Here is a 17,438-nt window from a genome sequence, read left to right as displayed (position 1 = left end):
GCCGGGTGATGCCCCCACCGGCGCAATGGTGGAATGACACCTCTTGAGCTGAGGTTGGGGCACACAAGGTGGCCAGCCTCCTGGCCGGCCCACAGGCGGCTCTGCCTCCACCTTGCCCTGCCTGCCTTCCGGGGGCCTCCGCCCCTTGGACCCACCGTCTTCCTCTGTACTGAGCCCTGTGGGCTGTGCTGTTGCCATGGTGACGAGAAATGCTCAGAAAGGTCTGGAAATCAGTGTACAAGTGCAAGACAAAGCCAGAGCATTCCACCTGCAGCGGGGGGGGGGGGTCCCCTCCCTGGGACTGTCACACACACTGTCTCCCTGCAGCTGACCCAGCCTTACTAGGCCAAGGAGGGCTCCCATGGTGCCCCGTGCCGAGACTTCTCTGCTCCTGGCCCAGCAGGACCGCGAGTCTCCCCCAAGCTTTAAAAACAGCCCACACAACCTGAGGGTCTCTTGCTCAAACTTGACCAGCGGGGTGGGCATTTGGCTCAGCGGCCTCCAGGCCTGGTCCCTTTCTGTCGCTCCCCGTCTTCGTGGGGGAACGACACAGGACCCTGCGCTGTTCTTTCGTCTGCTCGGCCCTCCGCGGGTTTGCTGCTGGTTCTTCCCGGGTTGGCTACTATCCCTTCCACCTCCGTGGAAGGGCAGTTCCCCCTGGCCACATTCCCCACTTCCGCAGGGGAGCGGCACACCGCCGGCCGGCTTTCTCGGGGGCTGCACGGGTGTTCCTTCAGATAGATGTTCCCCCTAGATGTTCCTCATAGATGTTCCTGGTGCATGCCGTCGCTCTCCTCCTTTATAGTCCTCCTCTGCCAATCCTAACTCGGCTGCCCACACGCCGAGTACGCTGCTCTCCTCCAATCAGGAGCAAGTCCTACAGTTTATTAGCTGAACTGGAGGCAGCTGTGTGGAAGCTGTTTACTTCTCTCCCAGCGCCATATTGTGGGAGAGCAGATGCATAGAATAAGTCTTAATTCCAGTAACTTAGTCCAGTCTGGATTGCTCCCCACACTTTCCTTTCCTGCTGACACTCCCCTGGGAGGAGCAGGTGGCAGCTTCAGTAGTTGGGTCCCTGCTATGGGCATGGGAGACATGGGAGACCTGACTCAGTTCTGGGCTCCTGGCTTTGACCTGGCCCAGCCCAGCCCAGCTGTGGTGCTTGCAGAATGAACCAATGATGGAAAATGTGTCGATTAAACTGGGGAGGCTGGTGCCCAGTGCGCAGAAGCATCTGGACTCTTAAATGGGTTTTCTCAGCCTCCAGGTTTCTCGCCTGGGATACTCACAGTGTTGGTTCTATTCAAGCCACCTGCATGAGCACCCAGGGTCAGTGAACGAGCCCCGAGCATGTCCACATCTGCTCCCAGGGGGAATGCCTGCCTTCCGGCACTCCATGCTCCTCGCCGGCCTGTTGCACCCCACTGAGCCTCAGTCAAGTTCCCTTTGTGCACCTTGCTGTAAATAAGCACGTTTCAAAACCCGAGGCCTTGGGCCAGCAGTTGTGGTTTAGTGGGTGGAGCCAGTGCCAGCATCCCAGCTGCCCCACTTCTGAGCCAGCTCTCTGCTATGGCCTGGGAAAGCCGCAGATGGCCTGAGTCCTTGGGCCCCTGTACCCACGTGGGAGAACCAGAGGAAGCTCCTGGTTCTTGGCTTCTGATGGGCCTAGCTCCAATGTTGCAGCCATCTGGGGAGTGAACCAGTGGATGGAAGACCTCTCTCTCTCCCTCTCTGTAACTTTACCTCTCAAACAAATTAATCTTAAAAAACAAACAAACAAACAAACAAAAACAACGAAAAACAGCCCAAGTTCCTGTGGCTTATCTGAGGACGCTGCCACCTTCTGTGGGCTGCTGGCCAGGGCGCGCCTGGGACCACGGCCCTGATGCCTGCGTGGCAAGTGGGCCCCACAGCGCCTCAGCTGTCAGAGGCCACCTCAATCTTCCTGAATCTCCTCGGTCAGCCCAGGTCCTGCCCTGAGGCCACCAGAGGCCCTTGGCAGCAATGTGGCAGCTGTCCTGCTGCTTCTGTGCTCCCGACCTCATGGACAGGCGGCACCGAGCATGGCCGTGCCGTTTGTGGCCTGGCACCTCCTAGCACCAGGCTCCAGGAGCCGCTGGTGCAGTGAAGACCCAGGGGTCAGAGGTCAGCATCTCAGCACCAGCCTCGACTCCCAAGGCCTCCTGCAGATGGACGAGTATGAGCAGCCCTGCAGGCAGACTCCCCTCCCAACACCGTGTGCCCCACTGAGTGAAGGTCAGGCCGCCGAGCCCACGGCGGCACCGCCGGTGGCTGCTCTGGTGTCAAGAAACCAGAAGGGGAATAGGCGAGTTACGATGCGTCCATAGTGCACAGGACTGGGCACCGCTCCGCAATGACAAGCAGGACCCCTCTCCCGGCTTGGGTGGCCGTGGCAGCTGAGCCCAAGATGGTGGCTTTCAACATCTCCATTGGTTCTGGAGGCTGGAGGTCCAAGGCCCAGGCAGACGTGGGGCCTGACACAGAAGGGCCTGACTCGCCACTGAGGCCGCCCCGTGTGGATGGAGAACTCAAGCCCACCCTCATGACCTTATCAGCTCCTGAAGGCCCTGCCTCCAATGCTGTGCCCCTGGGATGTGGGTCTCCTCGTGAACCCCAAGGGGTGCAGGTCCAGAGCGGGAGGGACGGGAGGGTTCCCGTCTGGAGGAGATGGGGGTGGCTCAGCCACGGCCTGGGGCAGGCAGCACATCCTACCTTGCGTGGATTTCACCAAACCTAAGACCGGCAGTGAACCAGCCCATGGAGCGAGAAAACCATGGTGTGTTCTTTTGTGGAGCGCGCACGGAAGTTCCCATCCACGCATGAGTGTGCTGTGCACATGTGCACACATGACCTATGGGTCAGTGTGCCCATTTGTGCATGTGTGTACACAATGGTGACTGCCCACATTCATGCACACACAAGACTTGTGCATGTGTACCCATGTGCCAACTGTGCAGGGTGGATGGGTGCATGTGTGTTCATGCATGTGTGACTGTGTGGGGATGGGTGTGTGTGTACTGTGTGGAATGGATGTGTGTGCCTTCATGTATGTGTTCATGTGTGCTGTGTAGATGCGCATGTACGTGCGTTCATATGTGTGGGTGTGACTGGGGATGGGTGTGCAAATACATATGCTGTGTGGGTGGATGTGTGCATTCTCGTGTTCATATGCATGTGTGCATGTATGTGTTGCCTGTGTGTTCATGCATGCACGTCATGTTCATATGACATGTGCATGCACACGTGCTTCTGGACACAGTACAGTCTCTAGAGAGCTGTGAACTCAACTGCTGGCGGCAGCCGGGAGTGTGATGAGTGGGCGACAGGTCCTGCAGACGCCTGCACTGACAACACTGAAACGTGAGCCGACAGACGACTCCACCTCTAGACAGGGACACCCCGTCTGAGCCATCACTTTAATCAGCAGAGCATGTGCAGCCAGTGGACAGGAGTGGCCCAGCAGCCTGGCGGGCGCCCACCTCCCACGGCACGGCAAGCAGACGTGTCTCCACGTGAGGCGAGGACTTGAGTGCGCTGAGGGCTCAGTGGGATCACTGACGCAGTGGGTCACCCACACTGCCCTTCCCAGGCCCTGCCTGGCCTCACTGGTCTCTGAAGTTGGCCTTTCTCTTCTCCACAAAGGCGGTCATCCCTTCCTTCCGGTCATCCTGGTGGGGAAGGGAGAGCAGAGGTGATGCCAACGCCTCCCCTGAGCCCGCTCTTCATGCATGCAGGAGCCGGGGGCCACTCGGCCAGACCCTGGACCCACCAGGATGAGGAATTTTACACCCTCTCCCTGCAGGTGGCAGCCACTGGGGAGCGGCAGCTAGAGGGAGCCCCAGAGCACACAGGCGGGGACTCTGGGTGACCTGACCCAGGTGTCACCCAGTCCAACATTTTGCTTGTGTGCAGGTACACATGCATTTCTTCTTAAAGAGCCCACATCATTTTTCTTCCATAAAACACCCAGACGTCTTTGATAGCGAAAGAGGAATTACGATGGGAAGCAGAAGAGAGACTGTGTCAGGTAGGAAGTCAGAAATCAGCCCGTGTGCGTGTGTGTGCACGTATGCACGCGTGTGTCTGTGTCTGTGTGCGTGTGACAGGGCCCCAGGGAGAACAAAGCTTCCGTGGAAAGGAAAGCTCAGAGCTCGCTTTGGAAGCATCCCAGGATTCTGTACCGCAAAGTCCTGCCCAGACCTGACAGGTGACGGGGTGACAAGAGGTGACAGGAGGTCCCAGCTTCTCCCAGTGACAGTTCCCAGGAGTGCTGCCCGGGGTGACCCAGCCTGGGAACGCTGGGCAAGGAGACCTCGCAATCCCCCCAAGGCAGCCTCTCCCCGATGCAGTGACCCCCCTGCCCAGCCCAGATGGGCTCCCAGCCTGACCACGCCGAGCAGTGTAACCTGGGGACTCAGGCTCAGCAAACCTTGGTTCAGGAGGGGGAAGAGGAGGAGGAAGGTGGGCGGAGCAGAAGGGGGGAGGGGAGGAGGAAGGTGGGCGGAGCAGGAGGGGGGAGGGGAGGAGGAAGGTGGGTGGAGCAAGACCCCGCCCCTGGAGCCCAGGTCTGACAAGACTGCGCTTGCTCTCGCTCTGCCCAGACCCCTGCCCCATGTGTTCTCCCCACGCCGCTGCCTTTCCCTCCTGGCATGTTCTCCCTACGACGCCGCCTCGCTCCCCGGCCTGGGTGGCTGGGCGCTCAGCTTCTGTCTGCAGATGCCGTCTGCCCTGCACGTGGACCTTGTGGCCAGGCTCTCCACACCTCTCATATCACACCTGAGCTCTCTCTGGGGTACAGACAAGAGCCTGTTCCACCTCAGTAGACGGCAGAAACCCTGGAGGATGCTCCAGGCCATGCGGCACATGTCAGGACCACAGGGAAACTCACAGTCCTGGGAAGTCACCCACGGCTTCCAGTACACTCCGGGCCACAGTCAAGACTCCCTGATAGGGCCGGCGCCACAGCTCACTAAGCTAATCTTCCACCTTGCGGCGCTGGCACACCGGGTTCTAGTCCCGGTCCCGGTTGCTCCTCTTCCAGTCCAGCTCTCTGCTGTGGCCCAGGAGGGCAGTGGAGGATGGCCCAAGTCCTTGGACCCTGCACCCGCATGGGAGACCAGGAGGAAGCATCAGGATCCTGGCTTCGAATCAGTGCGGTACACCGGCCGCAGTGCGCTGGCCGCAGCGGGCTGGCTGCAGTGGCCACTGAGGGGTGAACCAACGGCAAAGGAAGACCTTTCTCTCTGTCTCTCTCTCTCACTGTCCACTCTGCCTGTCAAAAAAAAAAAAAGACTCCCTGATAGAACAAACCTGATCTGGCTGTGGGAAAGCTAAGGGCTGACCACAGAGCAACGGGAGCCCAAGCCAGAACCAGAAAAGGCGGCAGCCCCCAGAGGGGGCCCGCGTGCTCCTGGGGCCCGGCCGGGTACTCACAGTGGCAAAAGTGGAGTAAAAGAGCTTCTTCTCCAGCTTATTCCCTTCTGTCAGCGTCATCTCAAACGCTGAAAAAGAAACCCTGGGGTTACGACCTCAGCCCAGCCCTCCCCAGCTGCAGCACCGGCCAGAGGGAGGGGCAGGGGACTGGACAGAGGCACGCAGCACCCTGCCCAGTGAGGAGAACATCTGGGGAGCACGGACAGCACCCAGAGAAGGGGGCTGCCGTCTGCTCCGGGCCTGGTCCTGATCCTTCCAGGGGCACCAGGAAACCCCACGTTCAAGGTTGAAGGGTGGGCGCCACCGTCGCTGGCACCCCCAGACGGGTGGGCTGGGCGATGACCAAGCAACAGCCCGGGGGACCGCAGCTCCTTCTGCGCTGACCTAGGCTGAGGGCTGAGTGACCTGCTGAGGCCACCCCCGGGGCTGTGGCTTCCCAGGCAGCAGCCAGCAAACCACAGCCGAATTCCAAACGCCAGGCAGTTCTGAGGGGGCAGGTCAGGTCCACTTCACTGGCACATAACACAGGAACCAGGCCCAGCTCAGCCCCAGGCGGCCACCCCAACACCAAGTGTGCCCGGGACAGGGACTCCCCACCCCCCAACCCCACCAGGCCGCAGGGGAGCTTGGGACAGCAACAGAATCTGGGAGTTGCCAGAAAGCAGAACTCTGAGAACCCCAGCATCTCTGAGGGTCACTCGCAGCCCCGACATCTGAAGCCTCAGAGCGGAGACCCCCACCCCTGTTCCCAGCAGAAGCCTCAGAGCAGAGAGCCTCCCCATCCCGTTCCTGGCAGAATGCTCACCCGCGTTCACCGACTCTTTGGCTATGGCTGTTATAATCTTAGAATTGCTGGCAATTTTCTCAGCACACCGGATAGCTTCTTCCACCAGCGTCTCGACAGGGAAAACCTTGCTCACGAGACCTGGAACACAAGGTGCAACAGCACCGGCCCCGCCCCCGACTGCCTGGAGAGCCACGCCGGGAAGCCCACGGCCAGGCCTCCGAGGTACCCACACAGGGCAGGGGGCGGCTGCTCCTGGGATGGGGTGCTGATGGGGTAGGGGCGCTGTCCTCTAACCCACACCGGAGCTCAGCTCTGCACCCACACACGGGGATTCCAAGGCTGTCACTCCCAGCTTCCCGGGACACACAGGCTCAGGGGCCTCTGGACGTAGCCTGTCTCTGCCCTGCCATACCTGCCTGCTTGGCTTCCTGGGCTGAGATCCGGTCGCCTGTGAGCACCATTTCCATTGCTAGCGACTTCCCCACGGCGCGGGTGAGTCTCTGGGTGCCCCCTGCACCTGCAGGGAGAGGGGCTGCTGGTTACGCTGGCTCCACGGAAAGCCTGGGGCACGCTGCCGGCCAGTCCTCAGGGGCATGGGGGGCAGCTGGCCAGCAGGCGCGGGGGGGGGGGCAACAGAAGGGCCTGGCGCCTCAGCGCCCCCAGAACTCTCTTCCCAGGACTGAGTCACATGGTGTCTGCCAGCCCCTCCATGGGCTCTTCCAACATTCTAGAAGTTTCCAGATCTCCCTGCTCTGCGAGCTGGGGTCCCTCATGTCGGCAACTCTCGCGTGGGCTCAGACCCTGCAAGGATGCACCGAGAACCTGCGTGGTCCAGCGCCTCAGTCTCGGCCCACTCCTCCAGGCGGCCGGACTCCTCGCTGGGCTGAGCTCATCAAGGCTGTGTGGCCCCAGGGCCAGAGAAGTGGGAGTGGGTGGGGCCGGCACAGAACCAGCCAGGGTCACCGAGCTCTTTCAGGCTCCGGACCCACAAGGCTCCATGGCGTGAATGCTAGAACCTCTGTGGTACAGACCAGCACAGGTGCTCCACGGCGCTGTTGGTATGGGCCGAGACAGGCAGCCGGGGACCCCAGATAACACTGACGGGCCCAGCCCGGAGGCTCACCTGGGATGGTGCCCAGCAGAATCTCCGGCTGTCCAAACTGGGCCTTCTCGCCGGCATAGATGACGTCGCACATCATGGCGAGCTCACAGCCCCCACCGAGCTGCAAACCAACATTTGGCTTCAGCACCAGTTTCGGCAAAGAACCCGCCATAAAAAGTACTCCATCTGCTCCCCAAGTTTTCCACCAAAAGAAAACAGAATCCAGACTGTGGCACCAGGTGAGGTGAGTGTCTGGATGGGTTATCCCCGAGCGGCTGATGCTGTGGGCTGGGGCAGGTGGGGCTGGAATCCAGGGCGGGCGGAGCAGGGGCCTTGGCCTCGTGGACTCCCCCCGCCCCAGCTGTGCTCCTGGCTGAGGCGGCTCCCGTCTGATACTCACGGCGTAGCCGTTGACAGCAGCGATGACTGGCTTCTTGACCCTGGTGAGCTGGTCCCAGTGGCTCAGGAACCCACTGGAGTAGCAGTCCTGGAAGGTGTGGTTCTGCATCTCCTTGATGTCGGCTCCGGCTGGGGGTGGAACCGAGGCTTCAGCCACCAGGAGCACAGACCCCACAGCTTCACACCTCCCTACCAGCCGCAGCTCGCGGGGCCCTGGGCGGGTGCTGGGGTGGCGTGTGGGTAGGCAGGCATACCACGGCAGCGCGCTACCACGCCTCACGACAGGCTGAGGACAGGACACACTCAAGGTGGCTGTGTCTACCAGAACCCGGGCCCCCATGGTACACAAAACCTCTTCCCCAGGCGGCCCCCCAGTGTCTCCGCTCCATGTTTAAGGGGGTCCCTGAGGTGTGCACCCCCCATCTGGCGCCACCGCTGCCCACTTGCCTGCAAACGCCTTGTCCCCGCCCGTCAGCACGATGGCCCCCACGGCAGGGTCCTCTTCAAAGGCCCCTAGCGCCTGGTTCAGCTCCTCAATGAGGCCATTGCACAGGGCGTTCAGTGCCTTGGGGCGGTTCAGTTGGATCAGCCCCACGCTGCCACCCCGGCCCCTCTTGTCGGTGATGATGTACTCAAACTTGGCACCTGGGGGGAGGCAGAGGGGTCAGAGGGCCAGTGCTGTGGCGCAGTGGGATGAGCCAAGGCCTGTGGTGCTAGCACCCAACTTGTACACATGTCCTGTGTCCTGGCTGTTCCTCTTCCGATCCAGCTCCCTGCTATGGCCTGGGAAAGCAGTAGAAAATGGCCCAAGTGTTTGCCCCCTGCACCCATGTGTGAGACCCAGAGGAAGCTCCTGGTTCCTGATTGGCCCAGCTCAGGCTATTGTAGCCATCTGGGGAAGAGAACCAGTGGACAGAAGACCTCTCTGTAATGGTGCGTCTCAAATCAGGAAATAAATCTTTAGAAAATAACTAAAAAGGGGGCATCGACCGGGGGTGGGGGGTAGACACAGGTGGCTCTGAGAGGCCCTCGGCCTGGAGATGGCTTTGGCACATGGCTGGCCTTGGCTAAATGAACACTTCCTGATGTCCCGCACAGCGCCCAGAGCGCCTTCCTCCTCCTGCGTGCCAGGTCGGCTCCCCCAGGGCCCCAGGACACAGCAGAGATGGCCCGGTGTTCTGACAGCCAGGGCTACGGGAGTTGCCAAGGTAAGGTGAAGGTGCAAACAGGACGGAGCCGGAGACAGAGCCAGCTGTCCCCGGGCCTCGGGAGCTGGCTCAGCCGGATTGAGACAGTGGAGCCAACAGGCAAAGTGAGCAGCCAGCGGCTTCAGCAGTAAGGCAGGGGCCTCAGTGACCTGTGCGGGAGTCACTGGGCCTCCCGTGAGCGCCGCCTGCACAAGGCCGGGAAACAGCTGCTCCCAGGTGAGTGTAGACGGCGGTGGGGGCGACACCAACACCACCAGAAACACGGGGCGAGGATGGGGTGAGGGATCTTCCTGCCCCAGCAAGAACCCTTGCCATGGGGGCTGGCGGGGAGGGGCAGGGTGGCCTGGAGGGGGTCTCAGAGGCGGGCAGAGGCAGTGGACAGTGTGGGCGGTGCCTGCATCCCCAGTGCCTGGGCCCCCGCTGCCCCAGAGTTGCACAACCAACCACCCAGCACCCATCTGGCTCGAGGCGTTGGCGCTCTATCCAGGTACTGAGCTGAAAATTAGCCAGCGACTCCCTCCACCCAGCCCCCAGCCAGCTCGGCGAACCGGGCGAAGGGGTAGACACCTGTGGCAGATGAGGAGGTGCAGGCAGAGCCAGGCTGGGGGTCTAGAATCAACGTGGGGGGGTGGGGTGGGCATGCAGGGTCAGGCTAGGTTCCGCGATCAGCTGAGGGTGTGCGAATGGCGGGGTCAGGGATCAGGTGGGGGTGTGGGCCGGGGTCAGGTGCGGGGCGGACCGGTTCAGGTCAGAGTGACGGCGGGATCCCGTGCGCCGCGGTCCCGCACTCACCCGAGGCGAAGGCGCGCAGCGCGGGGCTGCGGGCCGGGACGCGCAGCGGGCGACGGACAGCATGCAGCAGTGCGCGCAGGGCAGCCATGGCACTTTCGGACGACTGGCCCCGCCCCGCCCCGCCCCCGAGCGCGCCACTCAGGGTTCTCCCCGCCCACAGGCGGGCGCCGCGAGAGCCGCAGCCATCGCGAGAGCCGCGCGCACGCGCAGTGGGCGGGACTGGCGGGCGTGCGGGGAGGGCGGTACCCGCAGGTGCGGGGCCGGCTGCCCTGGTGTTAGTCGGAGGGTGCGTGGCCGAGCGCCCGGACGCCCGGGTCCTCCCTCTGCCCGCCGGTGCGGGTGCTGGACCGCAGTCGCTGGGAGGGGACGCGCCGGCGCACGGTGCCCAGTGCGGGGTCCCGCTAGCATACAGAGCCCCGTCCCGGCGCTCAGGGCGGCTTCGAATGCGGGCCGTTCCTGTCCCCGCGCGGCGGGCGCAGTCCCGCAGGTGGGGCTCCGGCGGCGGCCGCGGCACCGTCGTTCAGACCGCCCGAGGCCGGACGCCTGCACCTGCCGGTCCCCGCCGGCCGCGGCCGCCCCGCGCCGGCGCTCTACGCCAAGCCTCTCGCCCGCCCCGCCCCGCGCCGGCGCCGCCTCTCGCTCCGCCTCCGGCCTCCTAGGCGAACTGCGGGCCTCGGCGCGGCGGACCCGCGGGTGCTGCCGGGGCTACGCGATGGAGTCGAGGGGCGGCGGCGCGGAGGCCTCGGGCGGCCCGCGGGTGCTGGTGGTGGGCGGCGGCATCGCGGGACTGGGCGCGGCGCAGCGGCTCTGCCGCCACCCCGCCTCTCCGCACCTGCGGGTCCTGGAGGCCACGGCCCGTGCCGGCGGCCGCATCCGCTCCGAGCGCAGCTTCGGTAACCGCCCCTCCGGGGCCTCCCTCTGACCCATTCCGAACGCTCCGCCCGAACTAACCGGCCCTGTCCGAGCTCGCGGCCTGTGCCCTCGGTTACTGGCCCAAGGCCTTCCCCGGCTCCCCGCCTTGGCCTCCTAAGCAGAGTTCCCGGGGCCCGCAGGGCGTGGGCTCCACCTTCCCAGGGAGGTAGCCTGCCCCTCTGTCAGCCCTGGGGTCCTTCCCCGGTCGGGGACCGCCCGGCCGCAGTCTGCTCTTGGGGTGTTCCTCGGAGAAGCTGGCCTTTCTGGGAGGGCACCTCCAGGTGGCGTCTCCTGTCCCCTCCCAGGTGGCGTGGTGGAGGTGGGCGCGCACTGGATCCATGGCCCCTCCCAGGGCAACCCTGTGTTCCAGCTGGCGGCCAGGTACGGGCTCCTGGGGGAGAGGGAGCTGTCCGAGGAGAACCAGCTGCTGGAGACGGGCGGCCACGTGGGCCTGCCCTCCGTGTGCTACAGTAGCTCCGGGGCCTGCGTGAGCCTGCAGCTGGTGGCCGAGATGGCCAGTCTGTTCTACGGCCTCATAGACCAGACGCGAGAGTTCTTGCATTCCACCAAGACCCCGGTGCCCAGCGTTGGGGACTTCCTCAAGCGGGAGATCGGCCAGCTGGCAGCCGGCTGGACGGAGGACGAGGACACCAGGAAGCTGAAGCTGGCCATCCTGAACACCTTCCTGAACGTGGAGTGCTGCGTGAGTGGCACCCACAGCATGGACCTGGTGGCCCTCGCGCCCTTCGGGGAGTACACGGTGCTGCCGGGGCTGGACTGCACCTTTGCTGGGTATGTGGGCCCCTCCCCCACCCACACCCCAGGCCCGGCTGGGGGCACAGGAGGTGTGGGGTCCGGGGGCCCTTGTAACCTGCAGGCCAGGTGCTGACCCCTCTCCCCCCAGGGTCCTTGGTGTTAGCCCTGTGAAGTCAAATGCACAGAGCTGGCGCTTGGGTGTGGTCAGGGCCAGCCCTGTCCTGCAGTGGCCCAGGGGTCTCCCGGAGGCCTCAGCTTGCTCCCCAGCAGCCCCAGGGGTCCCTCCTGGGGTGGGGGCAGGGCTTACCTGCTGTGCACCTTGCACCTGTGTCTCCCAGGGGCTACCAGGGACTCACAGACCACTTAGTGGCCTCCTTGCCGAAGGACGTGATGGTCTTTAACAAGCCCGTGAAGACGGTGCACTGGGCTGGAGCCTTCCAGGAGGCGGCATCTCCCGGCGAGACCTTCCCGGTGTTGGTGGAATGTGAGGATGGAGACCGCTTGCCTGCCCATCATGTCATCATCACCGTGCCCCTAGGTAGCCCCCACTCCGGCCAGGCCCCCACCCCGGTTCCATGGCCCCCAGCCCTTTGCTCGGCCGCTGAGCTCACGTCAGTGTTCAGGTTTTGTAGCATCTGCCTGTCTGGGAGTGCCGGGCTTGGCAGTAAGAGAATGCGCCACTCAGCGCCTGTTGTGCTTACCTGGAGGCGACTGGGGCGGCCTCTGCAGGTGGGCCTGGGGCTGGACAGGCTCGTCAGTGGCCTGAGGGAGCAGCCAGGGGCCTCGGAGGGAGCTGTCGGGGTGGCAGCCGTCTGAGCTTTGGCGAGATGAGGCTGGGAACAACGTAGCTGGGGTGCTGGCTGCTGGCTTCTCACAGCGACTGCTCCCAGGGCCTGAGGTGGTGACCGTCCCTCTGCCCTGGTGAGACAGCAGAGAAAACTCCCTCAGTTCACGCAGCTGGTGCAGCACTGAGCTGACGTGGGCGTCCAGGTGTGGCTGGGCTGGGAGTCTGCCTAGGGTGGCTGTGTCCTCTGCCCTTCCTGGAGGAGCTGAGAGGGCCAGGATCACAGCACCCATCCTGTTCCCAGGGTGTGCTCACACCACACCTCTCACATCTGTGTGCCGTTCCCACGGTGTGCTCACACCACACCCCTCACCTCTGTGCCGTTCCCACGGTGTGCTCACACCACACCCCTCACCTCTGTGCCGTTCCCACTGTGTGTTCACACCACACCCCTCACATCTGTGCTGTTCCCAAGGTGTGTTCACACCACACCCCTCACCTCTGTGCCGTTCCCAGGGTGTGCTCACACCTCACCCCTAACCTCTGCCGTTCCCACGGTGTGCTCACACCACACCCCTCACCTCTGTGCCGTTCCCACGGTGTGCTCACACCACACCCCTCACCTCTGTGCCGTTCCCACGGTGTGCTCACACCACACCCCTCGCCTCTGTGCCGTTCCCACTGTGTGTTCACACCACACCCCTCACCTCTGTGCCGTTCCCACGGTGTGCTCACACCACACCCCTCACCTCTGTGCCGTTCCCACTGTGTGCTCACACCACACCCCTCACATCTGTGCCGTTCCCAAGGTGTGTTCACACCACACCCCTCACCTCTGTGCCGTTCCCACGGTGTGCTCACACCACACCCCTCACCTCTGTGCTGTTCCCACGGTGTGCTCACACCACACCCCTCGCCTCTGTGCCGTTCCCACGGTGTGCTCACACCACACCCCTCACCTCTGTGCCGTTCCCACGGTGTGCTCACACCACACCCCTCACCTCTGTGCCGTTCCCACGGTGTGCTCACACCACACCCCTCACCTCTGTGCCGTTCCCACGGTGTGCTCACACCACACCCCTCGCCTCTGTGCCGTTCCCACTGTGTGTTCACACCACACCCCTCACCTCTGTGCCGTTCCCACGGTGTGCTCACACCACACCCCTCGCCTCTGTGCCGTTCCCACTGTGTGTTCACACCACACCCCTCACCTCTGTGCCGTTCCCACGGTGTGCTCACACCACACCCCTCACCTCTGTGCCGTTCCCACGGTGTGCTCACACCACACCCCTCACCTCTGTGCCGTTCCCACGGTGTGCTCACACCACACCCCTCGCCTCTGTGCCGTTCCCACTGTGTGTTCACACCACACCCCTCACCTCTGTGCCGTTCCCACGGTGTGCTCACACCACACCCCTCACCTCTGTGCCGTTCCCACTGTGTGCTCACACCACACCCCTCACATCTGTGCCGTTCCCAAGGTGTGCTCACACCTCACCCCTAACCTCTGCTGTTCCCACGGTGTGCTCACACCACACCCCTCACCTCTGTGCCGTTCCCACGGTGTGCTCACACCACACCCCAACCTCTGTGCCGTTCCCACGGTGTGCTCACACCACACCCCTCACCTCTGTGCCGTTCCCAGGGTGTGTTCACACCACACCCCTAACCTCTGTGCCGTTCCCACGGTGTGTTCACACCACACCCCTCACCTCTGTGGCTGTTTTCTTTCTCCAAGTCAGCCCATAGAGATTTGTCTTTTTTTTTTTTTTCATTATTTATTTTTTTGCAAGTAGAGTTACAGACAGAGAGAGGGAGAGACAGAGAGATCTTCCATCCGCTGGTTCACTCTCCAAATGGCTGCAACAGCCGGAGCTGGGCTGATCTAAAGCCAGGAGCTGGGAGCCTCCTTCAGGTCTCCCATGGGAGTGCCGGGGCCCAAGCACTTGGGCCATCTTCCGCTGCTTGTCCAGGTGACAGCAGAGAGCTGGGTCAGAAGAGTGGCCGGGACTAGAAGCGGCACCCATATGGAAAGCCAGCACTGCAGGCAGGGGCCCAGCTCACCATGCCACAGCGCCGGTCATTTTTTTTTTTTTAAATAAATGCCACTGGCTCTGTTGGTTTATTTGCAGTGGCTCCCACGGGGCCTGCTTGTCCATGTTCCTGGGTCAGGGCATTGGTGACGAGGTTACAGCTGTGTCCTTGTGGCTCAGCAGAAGCTGAGGGTTGGTTAAGTGGCATAGTGTTTTCTGTGTGAAAAGGTCATTTTTTAATATATCTGTTGGTAATTGAGGTGCTTATTACTGTCTGTTCCACACGGTGTCGCATGTGTGGGTGCACCTGCAGGGCCACTTCCAGCTATGGGCATCGGGAGCCGCTGGCCGGAGGTGTGGACGGACAGCTGCCGTAGGGGGCCACAGATCCTGGCCCTTCTGCTGGTTGACTGTGCTTTCCTTAAAGAATGTTTAAAATTTATTTCCATTGAGAAGCAGAGAGAGATTTTTCTGTCTGCTGGTTTACTCCACAGCCAGGGCTGGGCCAGGCTACAGCCAGGAGTGGGCAGCAGGGGCCCGGGCCGTCCTGCGGGGTTCCGGCTGTGGGGGTCTGTGGTGGGAGCCGAGCGCCTTGTGAATTCCAGGCTTCCTTAAGGAGCGTCTGGACACCTTCTTTGTGCCTCCGCTGCCTCCCGACAAGGCAGAAGCCGTCAAGAAGATGGGCTTTGGGACCAACAATAAAATCTTCCTGGAGTTCGAGGAGCCCTTCTGGGAGCCGGCCTGCCAGCACATCCAGCTGGTGTGGGAGGACAGCTCACCCCTGCAGGACGCCGCCCCCGTGCTGCCCGACACCTGGTACCGGAAGCTCATCGGCTTTCTCGTGCTGCCACCCTGCGGGTGCGTCTGAGGGCCCCGCCCCTCCTGCGCCGTGTTTCTGGGGCGGCCTGGGTGGGGGTCCCACACGGACGCCCCCAACACCAAGGGCCCAGGGGTGCTGTGCACTTGAGGGGTGTTCAGTCAGGGAGCAGGTGCATTTGGATTCTTGGGAAGCCAGAGCTCAGGGGTCCCTGGGAAGTTTGAAAGGTGCTGAGAGCAGAGCCCTGGGTGGTGGAGCTGCAGGGCCACGCCCCCATAAAGCAGCACCAGTGGGCTTGGGAAGTCCTGCAGGGCCACGCCCCCATAAAGCAGCACCTGTGGGCTTGGGAAGTCACACTGAGAAATGACAGCAGACGACTGCTGTTAGCCTCTGAGATGCGGGTCAGGTGGCGGTGCCGTGGGAGCAGGGGCTGTGGCCTCAGCCGCCTGAGGTGGGGGAAGGGCAGTGGGGTGGGCCAGCTGCCCCAGGGCGGGACCTGCAGGCTGTGCTGTGTCAGGGCATGGGGACCCTGGGTGCTCTCATGGGACACTGCCCGTGGCTCGGGGCGGTGGCCCTCAGGGTCCCCGTGTGTCTGCTCACAGTGAGGCCTTTAGAAGCAGTTACTATTGGGAGGATGGTCCTGACCCTCTCAGATCTCAGGGCAGAGTCTCCCGGGTCGCTCTGCACTGGTCCTGGCTTCCGCTGACAGAGGGCAGCAGGGGGAGGGGGCGGGGGAGGTGCAGGAGCCGCTCCTGACCCCACTCCTCGCCAGGAAGCGGTGCCCCGCGGCCGGCCCGGGTCTGCTCATTTCCCACGCAGACCTCTCATCTGTGGTTCTGGTCGCTCAGAAGACAGCGCTGGTGCCGTCTCCGCGAATGGCGTCCCCGTCACTGCCAAGCTGCCGGCAGACACAGGGTTTCTAACCCCACGCGACGGGCCTCTGTCAGGGACGGGACAGGCGCCTGTTGGCTGCCCAGGCCGCGGTGACCACCACGCCCGGCTCACGCCTGTGCCCCGGGCTACACGCAGCCGGGATGGAGGGAAATTCATGACGTTACTGCTTACTGGAAGTGGGGTTTTCTGCCCAAATGCTGTGCAGACCTCACCCGGGGAGCGGGTGGCTCTGAGGCACTGCGGACTCCGGCCCCGGGACCGGGCTCTTGGCGCAGCCGCGGGCAGAGCTGGGCTGACCGTCCTGTCCACTGCAGGTCTGTCCATGTGCTGTGCGGCTTCATCGCTGGGCTGGAGTCCGAATTCATGGAGACGCTGTCGGATGAAGAGGTGCTCACATCTCTAACCCACGTGCTCCGGAAAGCCACAGGTGCAGCCCAAGGCGGTGTCAGCCAGGGTTAGGGGCTGCAGCTGTCAGTCACAGTGGCAGCCAGGAAGGGCGCTTGGTCACCCTGGGAGGCTGGCGGTGGGGTCGTAATGCCCCTGAGGAGCCGCTCGGCCGTCCCCCACCCTGCCCAGAGACCTCCGTGCACACGGGGAGGCTGGTGGTGCGTAGTGGAACCCCGGGCGGACGCCTGCCTCTCTGCTGCCCAGGGAACCCGGAGCTCCCGGCGCCCAAGAGCGTGCTGCGGTCGCGGTGGCACAGTGCCCCCTACACCCGCGGCTCCTACAGCTACGTGGCCGTGGGCAGCACCGGCGACGATATCGATCTGCTGGCCCAGCCCCTCCCTGCGGACAGCGCCGGCGCCCAGGTGGGCAGTGACAGTGTGGAGCCGCGGCTGATGTCGGGATGCTGCTGCCCGTGGGGTCCACACTGCGCTCCCCTGTGTGTGTGTGCACGCGTGGGGCCCCCCACCCCTGTTCTGACACCACCTTCCTCCACAGCTGCAGGTCCTGTTTGCGGGGGAGGCCACGCACCGCACGTTCTACTCCACCACGCACGGAGCCCTGCTCTCCGGCTGGCGGGAGGCCGACCGCCTCGCTGGGCTGTGGGAGCCACAGGCGCCGCGGCCATGGCCCAGGCTTTAGGCGGCTTCCCGGTCCGGGGAGTTACGGCCGCCGCCCCCTCCGTCCTCACTGGAGCCTACCGGGGCTGGCCTGAGCCGCGCGGCCCTGGCCCAGAAGCCAGGCCTGGCGGTGCCACCGCGCGCATAAAGCTCCTGAAATGTCCGTGTGTCCGGTGTGGTCTTTGCTCCCAGGCTCCCACGCTGCCCTGGCGCGGGGAGGGGGGTGTGGGGCGCCACCTGGGTCTCCCACGGGGGTGGCAGGTGCCCTCCAGGTGCGCATCCTCGGGGACACGCGGCTTTGGGATGCGGAAGCCCGTGGATACGTCTTAACCCGAGTGCCTAACGCCCCCTCCTGTTAATAGCGATGAATTCCCGCACCCGCAGGGCGCGATGCGGAGCTTGGGCCTGCGCAGTGGCCCCGCCCCTTGACCGGCCC

The 17,438-nt window shown here is 63.6% G+C and overlaps 2 protein-coding genes across 2 annotated transcripts; one reads left to right on the top strand and one right to left on the bottom strand.

Annotated features, from left to right (window-relative positions):
- Positions 1-3,392: 3,392 nt before the first annotated feature.
- On the bottom strand, positions 3,393-9,843 carry ECHS1 (enoyl-CoA hydratase, short chain 1). The gene is made up of 8 exons (XM_008270644.5): positions 9,743-9,843; positions 8,190-8,387; positions 7,744-7,871; positions 7,365-7,464; positions 6,654-6,758; positions 6,260-6,379; positions 5,455-5,522; positions 3,393-3,689 (listed from the first exon to the last, which is right to left on the bottom strand). Exons 1-8 carry the CDS (start codon positions 9,828-9,830, stop codon positions 3,624-3,626), a joined length of 873 nt encoding a protein of 290 aa, XP_008268866.2. The 5' UTR covers positions 9,831-9,843; the 3' UTR covers positions 3,393-3,623.
- Positions 9,804-17,165, top strand: PAOX (polyamine oxidase). The gene is made up of 7 exons (XM_002718768.6): positions 9,804-10,635; positions 10,960-11,446; positions 11,749-11,948; positions 14,833-15,085; positions 16,253-16,365; positions 16,590-16,747; positions 16,881-17,165. The coding sequence occupies exons 1-7, from the start codon at positions 9,804-9,806 to the stop codon at positions 17,022-17,024; spliced, it is 2,187 nt and encodes a 728-aa protein (XP_002718814.4). The 3' UTR covers positions 17,025-17,165.
- Positions 17,166-17,438: the final 273 nt, after the last annotated feature.

This window comes from Oryctolagus cuniculus, chromosome 15, assembly GCF_051225735.1.
Source record: "Oryctolagus cuniculus isolate XC-2025 breed Fujian yellow rabbit chromosome 15, ASM5122573v1, whole genome shotgun sequence".
NCBI lineage: Eukaryota > Metazoa > Chordata > Mammalia > Lagomorpha > Leporidae > Oryctolagus > Oryctolagus cuniculus.
Note: the sequence above shows the minus strand (reverse complement) of the source record. Positions and strands in the feature narration are given on the sequence as shown.

What these genes read in the sequence shown, in the direction of transcription:
- PAOX (XM_002718768.6), top strand. Translation starts at nt 9,804, where the DNA reads ATGCAGCAGTGCGCGCAGGGCAGCCATGGCACTTTCGGACGACTGGCC. An exon ending in CGTGCTCCGGAAAGCCACAG is followed by an intron (nt 16,366 to 16,589) that starts GTGCAGCCCAAG and finishes TCTGCTGCCCAG; the next exon opens with GGAACCCGGAGCTCCCGGCG. An exon ending in CGGACAGCGCCGGCGCCCAG is followed by an intron (nt 16,748 to 16,880) that starts GTGGGCAGTGAC and finishes CTTCCTCCACAG; the next exon opens with CTGCAGGTCCTGTTTGCGGG.
- ECHS1 (XM_008270644.5), bottom strand. Translation starts at nt 9,830, where the DNA reads ATGGCTGCCCTGCGCGCACTGCTGCATGCTGTCCGTCGCCCGCTGCGC. An exon ending in CGGGGACAAGGCGTTTGCAG is followed by an intron (nt 7,872 to 8,189) that starts GCAAGTGGGCAG and finishes TTCCACCCCCAG; the next exon opens with CCGGAGCCGACATCAAGGAG. An exon ending in TCTGCTGGGCACCATCCCAG is followed by an intron (nt 6,759 to 7,364) that starts GTGAGCCTCCGG and finishes CTCTCCCTGCAG; the next exon opens with GTGCAGGGGGCACCCAGAGA.